The sequence below is a fragment of the Aotus nancymaae genome, unplaced genomic scaffold (assembly GCF_030222135.1).
Source record: "Aotus nancymaae isolate 86718 unplaced genomic scaffold, 86718_ANA_hifiasm-v0.15.2.pri h1tg000025l, whole genome shotgun sequence".
Taxonomy (NCBI): domain Eukaryota; kingdom Metazoa; phylum Chordata; class Mammalia; order Primates; family Aotidae; genus Aotus; species Aotus nancymaae.
Genome location: NW_026988438.1, coordinates 16,821,676 through 16,841,287, shown reverse-complemented (window position 1 = coordinate 16,841,287; position 19,612 = coordinate 16,821,676). Strand labels below are relative to the sequence as shown.

Sequence of the window (19,612 nt, the reverse complement as noted above, 5' to 3'; positions counted from 1 at the left end):
TTTAGAGTCAAGGCTCCTTATTTGATCCAGCCTTTTTGTTTTTGTTTCTCTTTTTTTTGTTGTTGTTTTTAGTCTTTGTTTTGTAAAATCCATTGGCTTTCAGCTCCACTTCCAGTTTTCTGTTTCCATTTTTATTCTTATTTGATACTTAAGTATAACCTTGAGTTTGAGATCTTACTCTCCACATCTTAGTCCACAGCTAAAGTTTTTCTTGTTTCTGACTGAAAGCCCCAAGATCGACGGGCCAAATTTTACCACTAGAGTCATTCACTCTGGCATGTCTGTGTCATCCCTGCTAGCTACTGTCTTACGATCATCAAACTCCAGTTCTAGAGTTGACCCTTAAGATGTGAATTTCTGCTTCAAGTTTTGAATTATTACTCATACCGATAAACATTGGTTTGTTATTTTAGAAAATATATTTGTCATTTACTAGACCTTGCTTGATCTCAGGATTTTTTAAGCTGGTATGTATTAATTTTCTTCACTTCATTAATCTGCATTTACATTGACAGAGTACATTAATTGTAAATTAATCATTTACATTGACAGAGTACAGTAATTTCTTGCTGCTCAATATATTCTTTGGCTGTTAAAATAATTTATAGCTTAATCAATCTGAAACCAACTAGATTGAAGTAATATTTTTCCTTATATTTCTCTTGCATGTCAGTTAAAATCTTAATAAATACTTTTTGATAATTTTATTTCTCCATATAGATATTCTAAGTTTTACTTCTCTTTAAGCTGTAAAAGGCGAAATGGAATCACTGTGGTCTTAAAAAGGCCACCTGAAATAATTTATCATATAAATTCCATGTAAACTAAGAAAATGTGTTTGTCACATCAAAGAAAAGTTTAAGAAAAGTTGTCTAACAGGAAAAGTAAGAAAGGAAGCTGGTATATGTGATAGTGACAGCAGAAATGTGAAGTTTTAGTTACCCATTTGGTAATGCTAACTAAATTTTGTACTTTAAGACCTTTAGCCAACTTTTTTATTTTGATTGATTTATTGATTTATTTTTGAGACAGAGTCTCGCTCTGTCACCCAGGCTGGAGTGCAGTGGCACGATCTCGGCTTACTACAACTTCCATCTCCCGGGTTCAAACGATTCTCCTGCCTCAGCCTCCCGAGTAACTGGAATTACAGGCACCCACCACCATGCCTGGCTAGTTTTTGTATTTTCAGTAGTGATGGGTTCGCCATGTTGGCCAGGCTGGTCTCAAACTCCTGACCTCAGGTTATCCTCCCACCTCAGCCTCCCAAAGTGCTAGGGTTACAGGCATTAGCCATTGTGCCTGGCCCTTTAGCCAACTTTAAATCTTTAACAATAAAAAGTACTTTAAATTTGTCCAGAAAAATTCATAAATATGGACCCTCTTTGGAGTAGTACCTTGGTGGCAGGAAAGGCTAAAAAATGTGACTCACCATGAGAATAAAGGTGGTTAAGCTTTCATTTCTCAGTCTTTAAAGGGTTATATCCTTTACTTATGTACTCATGTAAACTGAAACACCTAGTTTAGGAGCTTTTTAAGTACGCAGTAAGCACATACCATTTATTTATGTCAGCTTGACATTTTCATGACTCTCTTGTTCTCTTCAAGTGTGTTTTTCTAAACATAAACACAGAACTTTAGTCTTTAAGCAAATAATTATCAGAAATTTTATGCCTCAAATGCCATGCACACAACTGAGAACAAAGGAAGATATTTTAATGAAAACCTTTTGAAGTGGGGGCAGCAATTTCAGTGATCTAAAGAACACTTTTGTGAAAGAGCTCCCTGAGTAGAAGGGACCTCAACGCATTTGTGTTGGAGGCACTAAGGAGGTAGTTAGGTAAGTGCTTTTGGCTCCTCTTGTCATAAGAGAGAGAACTGTATTCTCTCAGGCTGTAGATATACCGTCTCCTTGCCTTCCATTATTTTCTAGAGTTACCTCCCTGTTCTATTCCTAATTAAGTAGTTAGTACCTAAATTCAGAGAAACTTTTAGTTTTATAAATATGTTGTGTATGCGATATCTAATCAGAAAGAATGAAATTCAAAAGTAACTGCTGTGGTTAAGTGTGTGGTATTCATGGGATCCTTGAGCTATTTTGAGTTTGAGATTGTACAACATTGTCAGAAAGTTCATATCAGATTTAGTTTAATTATAAAATATTTTATAAGGAGAAGTGTTTGATGCTTAGAAGGAGTTTTGTTATACTGTTGAAGCATAATCTTCCAGGTTTTTACTCATAGAAGGAAACTTATCTGTGCTTATTTAATCTGTACAGCATTCCTGCATACTTAGTAACTGTCAGCTTCTGCTTGAACATCTCCAGTGTTGTATTTTGGGAACTCATAACCACCCAAAGCAGCCCTTCTTGCCTTAAGTCTGCCTGATAGAATGTGCTTTGTTATGATGTAGCCAAATATGCTTCTCTCTTGAACTATTTTCTGTTATTTCTATTTCTTCCCCTTTTGGACCACTTTGACTAGCCTAGCCATTTTGCCCAAGTGAGTCATTTCTTCTCCCAGTTGCTTTATTCGTTTTACATGTTTCAGAGATTTAGGTCTCCTCACCAGTCTTTGACTTGTTCTGAAATAGATGTTTACAATGTGAACTAAGAAGAAAATTGAGAGCACTGTAAGAGGTATTGGAAGCAGACAGAAAACTAGGAGCTATGTGATGAGGGTGCAGGATGGGATACAAGATAGTTGGATAGCTATCTTTATTACTAATTTATTCGACAAAACCTATTGCATGCCTAGGTACTTTGTGGTAGACTGATGGTCCCCAGAGTGGAGGAGCCAGTAAAGGAATAAAGATCTAATTTAACATCAGATTATGTTGAAATCAATGAAGAACTAGGTGAGAAGGACAGAGAGAGAAAGGGTACAATTTTATTTGGGCAGTTAGAGAAGATCCCTCTGGGAAGGAACACTGAAGCAGATCTCTAAAGGAAATAGGAGAGTGGGCCACCCTTATTCAACAAATGTTTATTTCTTATCTGTTTGTTGATCACTATATATGGTGCCAAGCACTATTGTAGGAATTAAGGATACAATTGTAGGGGCAGGTGGGGAAGCCAGACAAAACTCCCTACTCATGTGGAGTTTATTTTCTAGTAGGGGGAAGATATTTTGGGGGAAAGTGTTTTAGGCTAGAGTCAGTTATAAACAGGTAATATCATGGCAACAGGTTTAGGTTTTTTCCTAGAAGGAATGGATTGAGGCTTTAAAACCAGAGAGTGTTATGATCACATCTCTATTTGAGAAAGTTCACATCACTTTTGTAGAAAAATTGAGCCAGTTAACTATGTGGAAACTGGCATAAAGATAGGAGAGGCAGAGCTCTATTCGTGGACTTTTCGAATAGTCCAGTCAAGACTGCTAAGGAGCCTGCAACCTGTTTAAATAACATCAGGAAGGAACAAACAAGAGAGATGTCTGTTTAGGCATGTTTTACTGATTGGATGTGGAAGGTGAGGAAGAAGGGGAGTCATGAATGACTTGACGGTCCCTTACTTGGTTCTTATCAGTAACTACCAGAATTAAATAGCATAGACAACCTATTGGTGCCAAACAGTATTTAATTTTGTGAATTCTTATCTTCTCCCGCTCCCCTCCATGGAGTAGGGTTATTTCCTTTTTAGAGGGAAATGAATAATGGAGATATGACATTGATTAACTTGCATGGTTCCATGATCCTACTTCTCCCTAGAGGAAGCACAGTTATTCCCAAACTAACTTTTAAATGCTAATTGAGTAATTAGAGCTTGAAGAGATATACTGTCTTTAGGAGAAGATAGGAAATAAAAAAAGAACTAGAGAATTAAACCATTTTCTAACTTGAAAGATTTTGTGATTTTTATTTGCTTTTTGCTAAATTTATAGGACTAAATTATACTCCTAGAGACTTATACATTTCATGTCTCATTCATATGGAAAATAATTGGAGATTTTTACTATAAAGTTGCTTTAAAAAGTAATGTAGCTTTATATTTTGTACACTTTTAGATTTGTTTACATCTAATTTTTGTGCTACATTTTGAGTGTCTTTTAAAGCTGTTTTATTTGCATTTAAACATTTAGTTGTGCTGTCTGCCTACTCACATGTTCTCACCTTTAAACTCCATAATAGAGATAATCATGGAGTGTTTTCCATACTGAAAGTAGCACGTATACTGCTGGGGCTGTATTATGTAATGTTTAGCATCTCTTCTAACTCTGTCATCCTATTATTCAATCAACATTTAAAAACTTTGAGTGGGGGCAGGGGTTAACTTGTATTCAGGTTAACTTTAAAAAACATAACAGCACTTTTGTACTATGAGCTATTGCTTAACTTACATAGCTTTTATTCTGTTTTTTCTCTTTGTAAATTTATCTTATGGAACTTTTTTCAAAATGTAATGAATGACGTTTGTTACCATGACATTACTGCAAAACTCTATACTTAACCAAAAGTATAATGTCCATTTGTAATCAAGCTCATTGTTATTAGAAATATATTTGTTATAAAAGTTATTAATGGCCTTCACAGTGAAGTGACTCTGGATTATACTGTCATCAGCGATGTTAAGATTCCTGCGGTGTCACTACCTCTACCTCTCTCCTTTGTGCCCCAGAAAAGAACAATTAAAACTCTCTTTCTCTAAGGTGTAATGCAGCAATGATTCAAATAACTGCTATAATGACGTCAGTATTCAAAACAGCCTTCTTTTATGTTTGCTGTACAAAGGGAAACTTATTTGCCGAAATGTATCTTTATTGAAATATTTGGAGTTATTGGTAACTCTTGAACTGGCAGTCTTCTGCTACTCTGTCAGCCACTCCAAGTAGCCAGCCTAGCGCAGCTTTATCCACGATCTCAAGATACTTCCACCCTCCTGGCAAAAAAAAAAAGATAGCCAGTGTGCCAGTGAGCTGAAGTTTTTGCTAACTGTTTACTAAGAGCTTAGAAACAATTGAATCCCTTGCTATCTACTGAGGAGAAGTTGAGTAAGTGTATCTTTGAAACTCTTCCTTTGCCAACCTGTTTGTTTATATTATAGGATATGTTTTTATAAAGTCCAAGAATGTACATAACTCATATCCAAGGCGCTCCTTGCCTGGCATGAGAATACCTAGAAAAGTAAATTAGTAATGAGAAGATTTCTAGTAACTATATCATCAGATGAAAGGAAAACTGAGAAATTTGAAGTCTGATGAGTTATCCTGACCACAAATTAGACTGTGTCACTCCTGCTGACTACAGGGCTATGTACCTGCGTCTGTGGTTCTCTCCTGGATGGTGCTGAAGGGCCCAGCACCCCCTGCTTCCTGGGTATCCCTTTCCTTTGTTCACATTGACTGTCTTCCTTCTTATCAGTAGTCTGTCCCCAGATATACATAGTACAGTTGGCTCTTTTCCAGTTTATAACTTCATTCTAGTCCTGCCTTTTTGAGGTGAATACCAAGGTAACCTTGATTAAAATTTGGGTGTGAGATGGTTAATCAAACCATAATTTTGGATTATCAGTGTGGTTCTCAAGGGGTAATCACATTTCTCTCATTAACAAGTTCTTGAGGCCCATCTCACTATTGTCTTTATGAAACATCTGTCAATTCATAAAGAGTCCTTGTGTTGGCAGACTTTAGGTCATGCACAGATGGTGGCATATAGAGTTGGATGATATTATATAGGCTTATTCTCACTTAGGATTAAAAAGGAGGTTCCAATAGTTACAAAACATGAAAGCAGGATAAAAAGAACTGAAACCAAATGTAATTAATGTATGCCCCAAGAGTATTTTAATTGTAGTTCTATATTTGTCAAAATCAGGTGGTTTATTACTGTTAGATTTGCTATTCCAGGTTGTATGTGTATTCTATTTTCAGGAAGTTTCAGCTGATCCTACTGCCACGCTCACAGCAGCAGAAGAAAGAAAGGAGAAGGTGCCAAGTCCACACCTCAGTCACTTAGTGGTTTTGACATCTGGGGATACACTGTATGGATTGGCAGAAAGAGTGGTAGCCACGGAATCCTTGTAAGTTGTTCAGAACAGTTGCATTGCCATTAAATATTTAGAAAGTTTATGAAAGTAAGCATTGTTTAATTAGACTTCTAATTAGCTGCATACATCTACCACTTCTAGATATCACTTATATGTTTCTGAGAAGTATATTCTAACACAGATTACCACTTGATTTTTGAAACTGCATGGTTGGTTTTCAGTTATAGAAATGGAGAGAAGGAAACCTTTTAATTTTCAGTCTTTAACAACATGATCCTTGCTTTAAGTACAACTTTAAAAAGCATTATACTATGCTTCATATTTTCCTAGAGAAAATGATTCATGATCCTAGAGAAGCTGTAGTTACAGTGTCAGTTTAGTGTTAAGTGTAGTTGACCCTTAACATCAATAAGAATGTTTCCTGGCCTTTATAAATCCCCAAAGTTATTAATACAGTTAATGCATATGACTTCTTCTACACTTCTATAAAATGTAGTCCAATATAACCTAAGAGTTTTTGCATTAATAACAAAAACCAGAAAAAGACAGTGCCCAGTTGCAGTGCCTCTGCAGGCAGTAGTTCAGGCTCCTTCACCAGCCCAATGACTCGCATTCCCTGAACCCAGCCTCCAGTACTTGTCGTTCATTTGTAATACTGAGCCAAGCTACAGTTTGCTGCCTGTTAGGAATGTTTGGTTTACTTCTGAAAAGTGTCAGATGTTGAATCTGAGCTTTCAAGAGTCTGCTGTATATAACTGAATGAGATCTTTAAAAGAAATCCTTTAAAAAATACCCTTGTATTCTTTTTTAACCTGCTACTCTGGGCTCACATCTTACAGTTGAAGTACATGACTCTACACCTCATTGTAACTTGCTTGGCTCCTTTGAAGTTGCTCTTGTTTTACCTCAACTTTGATTCAGTCATAAACTCAGCATTATTTATTGTGTAGATTGTAAATGAACATGCCAAGTGGTAGTACAGGGTCATTCACTAAAGTGAAAAGTAATTTTAATTGTTAAAGTTTTGCTCAGAAATGTTAAAAAATACTTATACAAAAACATGACAGGCTCTAAATCCTACACAGTTTGTTTACACAGTGGGTTATTTGTTTCCTTTAGGGTATTCTTGGCTGAACAGTTTGAGTTCCTTCAGCCACATCTGGATGCTGTGATGCCTGCAGTCAAAAAGCCCTTTCTTCAGCAGTTTTATTCTCAGGTCAGAGATGGTCTTGTATGTCATTTCAACTGTGAGCAAGATAGGACAGTCACAGATTATTTAGATTTTTTGTTTGTTTTTAAACTAGAAGTTAGTCTTCAAAGCCCAGGAGAGCCAGATAGAATATTCATTTATTCACTCATGAGTTCCTGCATTACATACATACTATTGAGCAGCTCATGTAACTTTTAGAATAGTGAGAGAGAGAGAACACCAGTTAAAACTATTAAAATAAAGCATGGTAAGTGCTGTGGTAAGGGGAAAGTGCCATGACAACGTTTTTAACCCAGACTGGAGAAGGAGAGAGGCTCTGGGTGGGAGAAGGTCATCTAGAAAGGCTGTCTAGAGGAAGTAATGTTTAAACTGGACCAGCAAGGTAGAGAGGGTGAATGAGGGATGGATTCCAGACAAAGGGAATGGCATGTGTGAAGACCTGAAGGTGAGAAAGAGCATGGTGCATGCCAGCAGCTGAGGAAAGCTCAGCTTGTTACAGCAGGGAGGAGGGCTGGGGATGAAAAAGATGGCTGGGGCAATCAGCAGGGGCCACTACTATATAAAGCACCCCACTTCAGGAGCTTGTTACAGCAGGGAGGAGGGCTGGGGATGAAAAAGATGGCTGGGGCAATCAGCAGGGGCCACTACTATATAAAGCACCCCACTTCAGGAGCTGGACTTTATTTGGAGGGCATGGAGACTCCTGGAGGGTGTGAAACAGTGAGTGGCATGGTCAGGTGTGTGTTTTAGAAAGAGTTTTCTGAGGGCGTTGTGAAGAAAGGATTGTAGATGGCAGTCCTGGAGACAGATAAACTCATATGAAGGCTGCAACAGTATTGCAGGGGAGAGATTATGGAATCCTGACTTCATATAGTGGGAGTGGAAATGGAGAGAAATGGAAGAATATGAGAAGTAATTGCTAGGCTCCATGAAAAGCTCTAGTTCTTTTACAGGTGCAGTGTCAATGGCCTCAAGTTTATTGAATGTCTCCAAATTATGTTTTGAGTAAGGCCTTTGCCCTCACTCAAATATTTAAAATATTTTCATAATTTAAATCTCCAAATATATAGTGTTTTATTTTCAGATATGATGTATACTGAAAATGGGCAAATATTCTTTATCTATATGATACTTTTAGAAAATAATTGTTTTCATTTCTGTGAAATTTATTTCAGACAGTCTCAACTGCTAGTGAACTACGCAAACCAATTTACTGGATTGTAGCTGGTAAAGCCATTGATTATGAACAGATGCTGCTCCTAATGGCTAATGTGAAATGGGATGTAAAAGAAATTATGTCACAGCACAACATATATGTAGATGCACTGTTAAAGGCAAGTGTTCTGGGAAACACCTTTGCTAAAGATCAGTCTACTAAGTGAAGTGTTCTTTTATTGCAGTGGCTTTAAAATATGAGATGATAGTTACTACCACATTTCTAGCATTGTGGTATTAAAGCCCCTGAATTGAAATAGGCTTACTTTCTGAATTTGTCTTCTATTAGATCTAAGAATACGTCATAGATTTTTTGGCTTTGATCACTAATTTCCCATTTTGAGTTGTTGTATGTTGTGGCTGACTTTCATATTATGTAATCTCAGTAGCCATCCCTATAATGACATGAAGATATTTCTGTTTAATTAGAAACGATTTTTGTAGTTTAGTGTAATATTCATTAGCAAGAGACCATGCCTCTGATTATTCCAAGTAGAAATCACACTACTTTTGCAGTGTGTGATACAAACACCCCTTTGCAGCCAGTGACCTGTGTTCATAAGTTTCCTGGAAAGAATTGTGGTTCTTTTTTTTTTCATTTATGCATGAATAGATAGCTGTAGATCACCTGACATGTGTCACACACTGATAGAAGTCCTGGCAGTATAGCTGTAAGTTCAGGAACTTATGTGCCCTCAAGGAATTTACATTCCAGGGCAGAGGTAGCAGTAAACAGATAAACTGAGATAAAATGTCAGATGATGAATAATGCTGTGAAAAAACCCAAGATCATGTGAAGAGTGAGAGACAATGCCAGGATGTGGGTGGAAGAGGAATACCATGTATTTGTGGTGCTCAGAGAAGGACCCTGATAAGGTGAGACTGGAGATGAGGCCTGAGGGAAGTAAGGAAATAAGCTGTGGAAAGAGCATCTGAGAAAATGAAAGCAACTTTAAGAAAAAAATTTGTTTTCATTTTTGTCAATGAAAAGAAAATTGTCCCTTCATAAACTCCTTACTTTAATCTCATTTACACCATCATTCTTACCTGCTTAGATCAAGTCAACAAATAAGAGCCTAGGACATCTGAGAACCAGTGAACAGAGCCATAGATTTAAAATGGAGATGGTAATGGAGTTCTTCAGTCACCCAACTTCCTGCAATTTATGGTCCTCTTCTGGAGGCTTAGGTTGAAGACTTTGAGGCTGTCTCCAAACTCCAGGTCTAATCATGCCAACATCAGTCAGAAATTGCTAGGAATTTCTATAGAGATCTTAGCAGGGAGTGACACCAGTGGTGCTCTATATTTGCCACTCTGGAATTCAGAGATCATTGACCTTGAAAAATAATTAAAGAAAGAACTTGGTTTCTAGAGTACCAGGAAATTTCAATTGCAGATTTTCATTTGGAATGTAAAAGATGAATGTAATTTATAAATACATTCTTTCTTTTTAACAATTCTGTTTTTGAAAAATTGAATCAATTTTTATGACATGTTGTCTTAGTCCTTTGGGATACTACAACAAAGTTCCACAGACTCGGTGGCCTATAAACAGCAGTTATTTCTCACAGTTCTGGAAGCTGGGAAGTTCAAGATCCAGATCAAGGCTCAGGCAAATTTGGTGTCTGGAGAAGACCCAATTTCTCATAGATGTCACCTTGCTGTACCTTCACATAGTAAAAGAGGCAAGGCAGCTATCTGGGGCTTTTTAAGAAGGATGTTAATCCCCTTAGAGCTCTGCCCTCAGGACCCAATCACATTTCAAAGGCCCCACCTCCCAACACTGTCACCCTGGGATTAGGATTTCAACATATGAATTTAGGGTGGACACAACATTCAGACCATAGCACATACTAACCATGGTACTTATAGGGGTGCAAGAAAAAAAAAAGACTTAACGTGCTCAACAAATACACATACGATGAGGAGGCTGCTTGTTTCAGTTATTCGTCATTCCAGTTATAAGAATGAACTTGTGTTACTCAGATTATTAACCTGAGTCCAATTTTTAGTAGCTTAAGGCCTTCTTTAAGCATAAAGATAAAGGTTAATTATCTGTGATAACTTTTGTTCTATTACTTTTCTAAGTCTAACCATCTAAGTCTTCGCAGCCTGCTTTATGTTGTCCCAAAAGAATCATAAGAAAAATGAAATCTTTGTATGATTCATTTTTTACAAGCATTTTTGAACACTGAATTTAGCAATAAGTAGAATGTTTTTGTACAGAAAGCATTTGTACATATAGCTTTATCTTTTAAATATAATATTGATGAAAAATATTGAATTATGACTTTTGAAATCCAAAGCAGTTTAAGGAATGCATAAATAAATACAGTAACAAATACTATCACTCTCCTAGATCCATGAAATGAAACAACAGATAAAGAGCAATTATTTACTTTTGATTTTGGAAGGTAAATTTCATGAATTGACAATCTACTTTTTAATAATTAAAGGCAATGAATTGTTAAAAATAAATTAGCAAGAAAAATTGTGATTTAGGAAGTAGCAAAAGAGCAGAGGATAACACAATTATTATGTGATAGCCTGAGTCGTGATCAGATTAGATTTTTTTTCTCCTATGTGTTATTAGAAAAGGTGAACACATGTCAGTCTTGTTAAATATTGTGTAGCTTCTCTATTCAGGTAACTATGAAGAAAAAAATCTCATTTTAAGCCTTCTTATATTTGAAATACACTGCCAGGGAAGAGTCAACAGCATTTACTTCCGTAAGTGAGTATATTTATATAGTAATAGTCCAAAGAGACCAAAAACACATTCATTGAAGGCTAAGCCTTCTGCTGTTCCCATCTAATTATTGGAGTTGTCTATTTAGTACAATCATGTCATAAAAGTTAGACAGTAAAAATATTTAGTTCTTCTGTAGGTAATAGAATCTATTTTATGTTTTAGTTTTTCTTTGGTACTAAAAATTTGCAGCTAGAATATGATTTTTTAATCATTTGGTATTCAGGTTGAGCATCCCAAATTTGAAAAATCCAGTATTTGAAATACTCCAGAAGCTAAAACTTCTTGAGCTCCAGCATGACACTCAAAGGAATTGCTCATTGAAGCATTTCAGAATTCTGATTTGGGATTTGCAGATTTGGGATGCTCAACCAGTAGGTATAATGCAAATATTCCAAAACAGGAAAAAAATCTAGAGTCCAAAAATACTTCTGGCCCCAAGCATTTTAGATAAGGAATTCTCAACCCATATAATTATTTACTTTTAAAAAATGTTTAGGAAAGATGATTATTTATTAGATTGCACTCTGAGGTGTATAGTTACAAATTACAAATAGTTCTGAACTGAAAGCATATCAAACCATGTTTTTAAACCTGGGTTACTTGAAGATATTTTTAAAGCCAAATTAAGTCATTCAGCTGACAACCATAGGAAACTTTGAGACATTTTGACATTGTTATCATTGTTTAATCAGTTAATGACACTTACTTTTGCAATAAAATGTAGTGTACTCTGTACTATAATATAACCTATTCAAACTATTGCATATATGTTTTTAAGACCCTCACACTAAGTGCAGATTATCTTTTTTGATTATCTTGGTTTGATTCTGAGTTTCTAAATCTTTTTTACTTAAACTGTTTTTATGGGCAAGCATTGTGGCATTTTAATGATATTCACAAATGGCTACTATTTATCTTCTTAGGAATTTGAGCAGTTTAACAGGAGGCTAAATGAAGTTTCTAAGAGAGTTCGAATACCCTTGCCTGTGTCTAATATACTTTGGGAACACTGTATACGATTGGCTAATAGAACTATTGTGGAAGGGTAAGTTTTTCATGAAAGCATTATTTGTTTCTTAGATGACAAATTGTAATACATGAATAACATTGGTATAACAAATGATTGGAGAGAATCAATAGAAATAATGGTAACTAGCAGACAAGTTTGAGCTAAAATTAGAGAAGAAATCTTAGACCCCACTGTTTCTGTCTCCGTCTCTGCTTTCTTTTCTTGCTGGTGGCATAGAACCAGCTAGTAGATGAGTGAGGAATACAGAATCTAATGGTTATCTGAAAGTTAAACTAATAATTATTATTCCCTAATAATAAAATTATGATGATGATGATGTTATATCTAACATTTTTTGAGCATTAACTATGTGTTATTTAGTGAACCAAACATTTCACAGGATTATATCATCAGACCTGAAATAAATTTTCTTTGGTAGGTAATATGATTCTATTTCATCGATGAGAAAACCTAGGCTCAGAAAACTGAGGGTAAAGAGGTTAGGTAACTTATCTAAGTTCACATAGTTTTTAAAGGCATATTTACTCCTGATTTCTCTTTCTTTTTCTTTTTTTTTGAGATGGAGTCTTGCTCTGTTGCCCAGACTGGAGTGCAGTGGTGTGATCTGGGCTCACTGCAGCCTCTGCCTCCTGGGCTTAAGCAATTCTTGTGCCTCAGCCTCCTGAGTAGCTGGGAATACAGGTGTGTGCCACCATGCCTGCTAATTTTTTGTATTTTTAGTAGAGATGGGGTTCCATCATGTTGGCCAAGCTGTTCTTGAACTCCTGCTTTCAAGTTGATCTGTCCACCTCAGCCTCTCAAAGTGCTGGGATTACAGGTGTGAGCCACCATGCCCGTTTGTACTCCTGGTTTCTGATGGCAAAATCAGCCCTCATAACTTATATCATCATTAATAATAATCACCATAATATCATTATAGACTGTATAAATCTTTCATGTGTTGAAGTTATAGGTCTAATAATAGTAATTTTCCCACTTACTCAGAGACCATGCTTACTCTGCCCATAACATCAAGGATACGAATAAGAATCAGTAATACATCTGAAATATCCCTGAAAAGCAAACAGCTATTTCAAAGACTCTGCACCGTGCTCTAGAATTGCACATCAATTGAATTTTGACACTATCATTTGTCTGATTTTTCTTGTGCTCTCATTTTTTTATACAAAAGAATGAATTAGTAAGTGGTAAGGTAACAGTGACAAGTTGTGGCACTCTGTATTGAAACCAACAGTGCTATGAATTATAAAATGGCTCTGTGTCAACAATCACGAATGAAGAGTATTTTAAATAAATTTGTTTAATAAAGTAGAAATGTGAATAATATATGTAATATTTCTGTATAAAATACTCTTTGTTTTTAAAAAAGCTTGGTCACTTTAAATAAAATAAGCTTTCATTTTCTTGCAACTTTCCTTAGGATAAGTACCTCATTCCCTACGGTTAACATTTTCTATGTTCTGTATGATTGATTAAAGGAATGAAACACTGACTTAGTGAATAATAAAGTGATACATTGTTAGAATTAGTATATTTGTTTTTATTACTAATTTACCTTGAAACACACTATGTTTCAGTAGCGTAGAATGTTAGAATAACTCTATCAACCTTTTGTCATGTGAAATATGTATATACTTTCTATGCTTGATTCTTACACATTTCTTTACGTTTTCAAAGTGTTCATGGGAGAATTGTTTGATTTGTTTCTTTTGCTTTGAATACTTACAATATTGAACAGTTTTATAAAACTAAGATTACTTTGGAGTATTCAAAGCTTAGTTTTATAAAATAACTCTTCGCAGCCAGATCATCTGGAATACCAGCTGAACTTTCTTACAGACAATTATGTTAATTGAATATAGAAACCTGTCATCTGTAGAACAACAAAGAGCCTTGAACTCATTCGATCTCTTTGCAAATGAGAAAACTGAGGCCCACATAGGTAAAATGACAGGGCACAAACACAACCCGGTCTTTCTGATTCAAGGCCTATCTTCTCCATTTCCTGTAGTCCTCTTATTTCTGGGGAATCTGTACAAATATAGGTTAGAGAAAACTTCAAATACCTGACAGTTTTTTGTTTCTAATTATCCTATAATGTATTTTTTTATTGTTTTGCATCTTAGATATGCCAATGTCAAGAAGTGCAGTAATGAGGGTCGCGCCTTGATGCAATTGGATTTTCAACAGTTTTTAATGAAACTTGAAAAACTAACAGATATTAGACCCATTCCTGATAAAGAATTTGTGGAAACTTATATTAAAGCCTACTACCTAACTGAGAATGACATGGAACGCTGGATCAAAGAGCACAGGGTGAGAGCTGGAAAACAGTTAATTAAGTTTTTATTCCTTTTTCTTTGTGCTGTTCTTGTCAGGTATGTTATTTAATTCAAAATCATGAGAGTAAAATGGAAAGAAACATTTGCTTTTTTAATACAAATTATTTAGGTCATTCTTTACCATATTCAGATTAAGGACACTGTATCTAAGCAGTGCCCTTTGACTTATCAAATCTTTTTCAGCCCTTTGTGAACTGTTACTGTAATTACCTAGAAATATAGCCAAAGTCAGAACATTACCTGTATTTTTCCTGCAACTGTATTATAGGAAAAGCCTGAAGCTGATAAATACTAAGACAGATTAAATACAGAAACCATGAAATGATTCATAAGCCATAATCTATTATGTAACTTAAACCTTCTCATACAAACCTTCTGGTACTTCTCAACAATGAAGTGGTAACATCTTACACACTGACATGTTTTAGTGATGATTGGAGACATTAATATTTAAATGGCTAAGTTTAACTTGCATCTTACATTAGAGTTCACCTTTAATATAGATTTATTTTTCTTTTATATGACTGTGTAGATAAAGAAAAATACTACTGTTATGTAGGATGCCAAATTTTTGACACAGTTCAACTCAGTGTGCTTGGTATGGGAAGTTTTTCTGTTTATGGCACGTGTTAAAATCATCACCAAATCCTCATTGCTTTAATAACCTAGGGTTCACATTTACTTAACCTATGAACATCATGAGTAAAAGCCAAATCAAGTTTTATTTCATTTGGCTAAGAAAATAAAGAATTATTTGTGTTTGTATAAACCTGCTCAGGCTCATCCTTTCTGGTTTCAACACTGTAAAGAGATAAAGTGAACATTAGCCTAGGGCATTCACGTTGGCCTGAATTTTGTGTGAATGTCCCCACTCTTAGTCAGTTTTGGATCTTTAGAAGCAAAGCAGGAATGTGCATGTTATTTTAAATGAGTTTGGCCAGTAAACCAGATTGAGAAAACCTTCACCACGTTTAGCCCCACTGACATTTGAGAACTGAAATGTTAAACCTAGATGCAGATGGACTGCTGAATGCTGCTAGAATCCATGTAGTAAAGTAAGCTGTCAACACTTCTGGGTTGGTACTGAGGAAAGGATTTGGGAAAAGAGTAAAGGAGCTGAGGAGAAAAGGCACAGCTCTAAATACACATTATTTGATGCAAAAATGATGCCCATTTCTGGATTTCCTCTTTTAATATAGTGGAATGATTTTTTTAGCTTAATACTCTGAAAGAGCTTTAACTGATTGATATTTGTAATTCAGTGACATTTTCCCAACAGCAGCAGGGACTCTTTCCTGTCTTTGAAGGAAACTCCCCACAATGATGAGTCCGGTGATCACTAACGGTGGATCCTTACTGAGTGCTGAATGGTTAAATGAGATTACTTACCAAGTAGGGACAGGTGCTCTCAGAGATCAGATATACAAACTGAGCAGTTTGCTAGGTTTTTAAAATCAATTCTTTCTCCTTTTTTGAAATTGTACTATCTTTATTTAGTGGTTACCTTCAATGAAGACAGGTGTTCCTTTCCTATTTGATAGTAGTACACAGCTGTCTTTCCCATCTGAACTCTTGCTGTTCAACCTCCAGTACCAAATCAATTGGCAGAAATTTATGATGAATCCCTGTTTATTCTCATCCTAGCAATTCAGTATCTGAAATTCAGGAACCACATAGATTGGGATAGCAAAAGATACTCGTACTCTTAATTTTATTTGCAGATACCAATTACAATAAAAAACACTGACTTTCTGATCCTTGTTACCTTATTCATTTGTTGGATCTTAGAAGAGTTGTTCTGTTGTTGAAGATTTTTTTTTTTAACTAAAGTGTTGGTAAAACGTAGAGTGCCAGAAAAATACTTCCATCAGTAGTATTTTAAAAATTTGAAATGTCAGTGTATTTTTTTTTTAAGAAAGAAAGAGAGAAAGAAAATAAAGAATGAAGGAGAGGAAGAAAAAGGAAGAAAAAGAGGGAGAGAGAGAACAGGAGTATTGCTTTATTGCCCAGGCTAGAATGCAGTCTAAAAATGGGAATTGAAAACCTCTTTTATGCCAATAATTGCGCTTAACAATGGAGACAGGAAGGAATAAGGGAAGAAAATAACAAACAAGCAGCCAACCAATATATCATTTAAACCTATGAAATACTATGCAATTACTGATGAGTGATTTACTTCCAATTATATAGTCACTTTTAGAATAGGTGTGATATAATACTGATAAGAATGTATGTTTTATGTATTTGAAGTGGAGAGTTCTATAAATGTTTATTAAGTTTACTTGTTCCAGGTCTGAGTTCAAGTCCTGGATATCCTTGTCAATTTTCTGTCTCATTGATCTGTCTAGTATTGACAATGTGATGTTACAGTCTCCCACTATTATTGTGTGGGAGTCTAAGTCTCTTTATAAGTCATTAAGAACTCATCTTATGTATCTGGGTGCTCCTGTATTGGGTGTGTATATATTTAGGATCATTAGCTCTTCTTGTTGCATTGATCCTTTTACCATTATATAATGTCCTTCTTTGCCTTTTTTGATCTTTGTTGCTTTAAAGTCTATTTTATCAGAGGTGAGAATTGCAACTCCTGCCTTTTATTTATTTATTTATTTTTGCTCTCCGTTTGGTTGGTAAATCTTCCTCCATCCCTTTGTTTTGAGTCTTTGTGTATTGTTGTATGTGAGATGGGTCTGGATGCAGCATACCGATGGGTTTTGGCTTTTTCCTGTCTGTATCTTTTGACTGGGGGATGTAATCGATTTAAATTTAAGATTAATAATAATATATGTGAGTTTAATACTGCCATTTGATGCTAGCTGGCTGTTTTGCCCATTAGTTGATGTAAATTCTTCATTATGTTAATGTTCTTTACTTTTTGATAGATTTTTGGAAAGGCTGATACTGGTTGTTCCTTTATATATGTAGTGCTTCTTTCAGAAGCTCTTGTAAAGCAGGCCTGGTGGTGGTGAAATCTCTAAGTACTTGCTTGTTCGTGAAAGATTTTATTTTTCCTTCGCTTGTGAAGCTTAATTTGGCTGGATATTTTGGTAGTGTATTTTGATAACACAATAACAAAGACTATCACAGAAACAAGTATAAATTGTGATCGTCAAAGTAATAAGCATATGCATGTCAGATAACTTTGCTGTATTAAAACAGATTCTAGTGTTTACTGTTTCAAATGTGTGCTATAGTATCCTTATTCTCTCCTATTACAGCTCAGTAAACAATTTGTTTTCCATGTCCCAATTGTAATTTCCACTGCTTTTACTGGTTTATAGTGCTCAGTAACTATCCACTGCACCTGAATATCCACCTGTTCTTTTGTTGCACTGATCAGATACATTCCTTTTAGGGTACTAAATTTGGATCTTTCTTCTTTGAGCAGGAATATTCAACGAAGCAGCTGACCAATCTGGTGAATGTTTGCCTGGGATCCCATATCAATAAGAAAGCAAGACAAAAACTTCTAGCAGCTATAGATGATATAGACAGACCTAAAAGATAATGAACACCGCTCTTTTTCCTCAATGGCATTGATCCTCTCTCAAAATATATGACCCGAAAGCCAGTTTTTTATGCACTTCTGATAACTATCTGCTAAGAAGACTTTGTGCATGGTTTATTCAACTGGAAAGTGGAAAACATTGAAATGTGTGTGATGTTCTCTTGACTTTTATATGCTGTGGTCTCTTCAACTTTTGGTCTCATTTGTTGTTGTAATCTGAAATGATACTGTTGCCTTGTCATAATAATGGTTATGTGACTACAGATAGACATTTTACAGAAGAATGTACCATAAGTATATAATTAGAAGAACAGTGGCTTAATATATCTATAGGAAGTTTATGGAGAATGAAGTTGGCATTTTTCTACCCTCTGAGCTTGGTTCTTAATAAGCATAATATGAGGGTGAATGTATAGTATCTCCTAATTATGAGGACTGCATGAGAATTTAAAAATACATGTAAGTAAAATAGCTGAAAAATCAGTATGTTCTCTGTTTTTAAAATGTCAAAGTTTATGTCAGGGTTAATTTAGTTATAACAAAGTCATAAATGATGAAATTTAATAAATATACTCTAGTATGATCAGCCTATGTGAGACTACATTTTTATTTTTTTGTGTGGCATGCAGATATCATAAAACCATAGTGCAGTTTTTAGCGTGTTTTAATTTTAATTGTATTCTGAAACCAATGGTTAAAAGTAATTTCACTGAGTGTACCTTTTCAATGCCTGAGTAGCATAAAGAATCATAATTATGAGATTTTCTTTTATCTTTCTTTATAAAAATATGGGATTTTTTCGGTTGAAAGTTTTGGTCTCTTTAAATTCAGATTTTGTCTTAAAACAGCAAAACCTAGGTTGACTGACTCAGGAAACAGTTGTCTGCTAGTTAAGCATAAATGTATGGTCACATGTTCACTCTTCTTAAATACCTGCTTTTGTAACAGAAGTGTAAAATAATTTCAGTCTAGCCAATGATGAACTCTAGAATCCACTTACTGAGTATGTGCTGTTCCTCTAAACTTTGCCCTGAAGCCAGGGATCTTGTCCTAATATATGTGACATGAAAATCCATGTTCCATGTACTCTTACTAAGTATCTGATAAGGAATTTTGTATGTATTCTTGCTGACTGGGGAGTGGAAAACATCTAAGCTTCTGTGGTGTTGGTTCAATAATTGCCATACATGACCTGTAAGAGCAACAGTTCACAGAATCCTAAAGAATCACATGAGAAACAGGCCTTGTGTCTTGTGAGTCTTCTCAGACCTAAGGTGGTAAAGTAGATGGCACAGAATGGCATGTGATCAAGCATGGAGATGATAAGGAAACAATTGCTACTCTATGCCCATCATTCCCTATGGATGTCTGTAATGGCACAGTGTAATGTGAAGCACTTTCAGAATGTGTTTATGTGTGTCTGTATGCTGAGTGTGTTCTTTTCATCCTCTCACTTCACAGTTCATTTACTGTCAATTTAAAACTTTCCTCTTGTAAAAAGGTATGAGTTTGGTGCCATTATGATCTACTTGTGGCACTAGATTATGTACTTGTGAAGTAGATTCTGCCTGTAGC

At 35.4% G+C, this 19,612-nt stretch overlaps 1 protein-coding gene across 1 annotated transcript in view; it reads left to right on the top strand.

Annotated features, from left to right (window-relative positions):
- VPS50 (VPS50 subunit of EARP/GARPII complex) overlaps positions 1 to 18,798 on the top strand; it is a 130,394-nt gene extending 111,596 nt beyond the window's left edge. Inside the window, exons 23-28 of the mRNA XM_021674207.2 lie at positions 5,865 to 6,013; positions 7,100 to 7,196; positions 8,366 to 8,524; positions 12,081 to 12,202; positions 14,314 to 14,503; positions 17,918 to 18,798. Coding sequence (XP_021529882.2) covers positions 5,865 to 6,013; positions 7,100 to 7,196; positions 8,366 to 8,524; positions 12,081 to 12,202; positions 14,314 to 14,503; positions 17,918 to 18,037 — 837 coding nt within the window. The 3' untranslated portion in view covers positions 18,038 to 18,798. The remainder of the gene's footprint in view (positions 1 to 5,864; positions 6,014 to 7,099; positions 7,197 to 8,365; positions 8,525 to 12,080; positions 12,203 to 14,313; positions 14,504 to 17,917) is intronic.
- Positions 18,799 to 19,612: the final 814 nt, after the last annotated feature.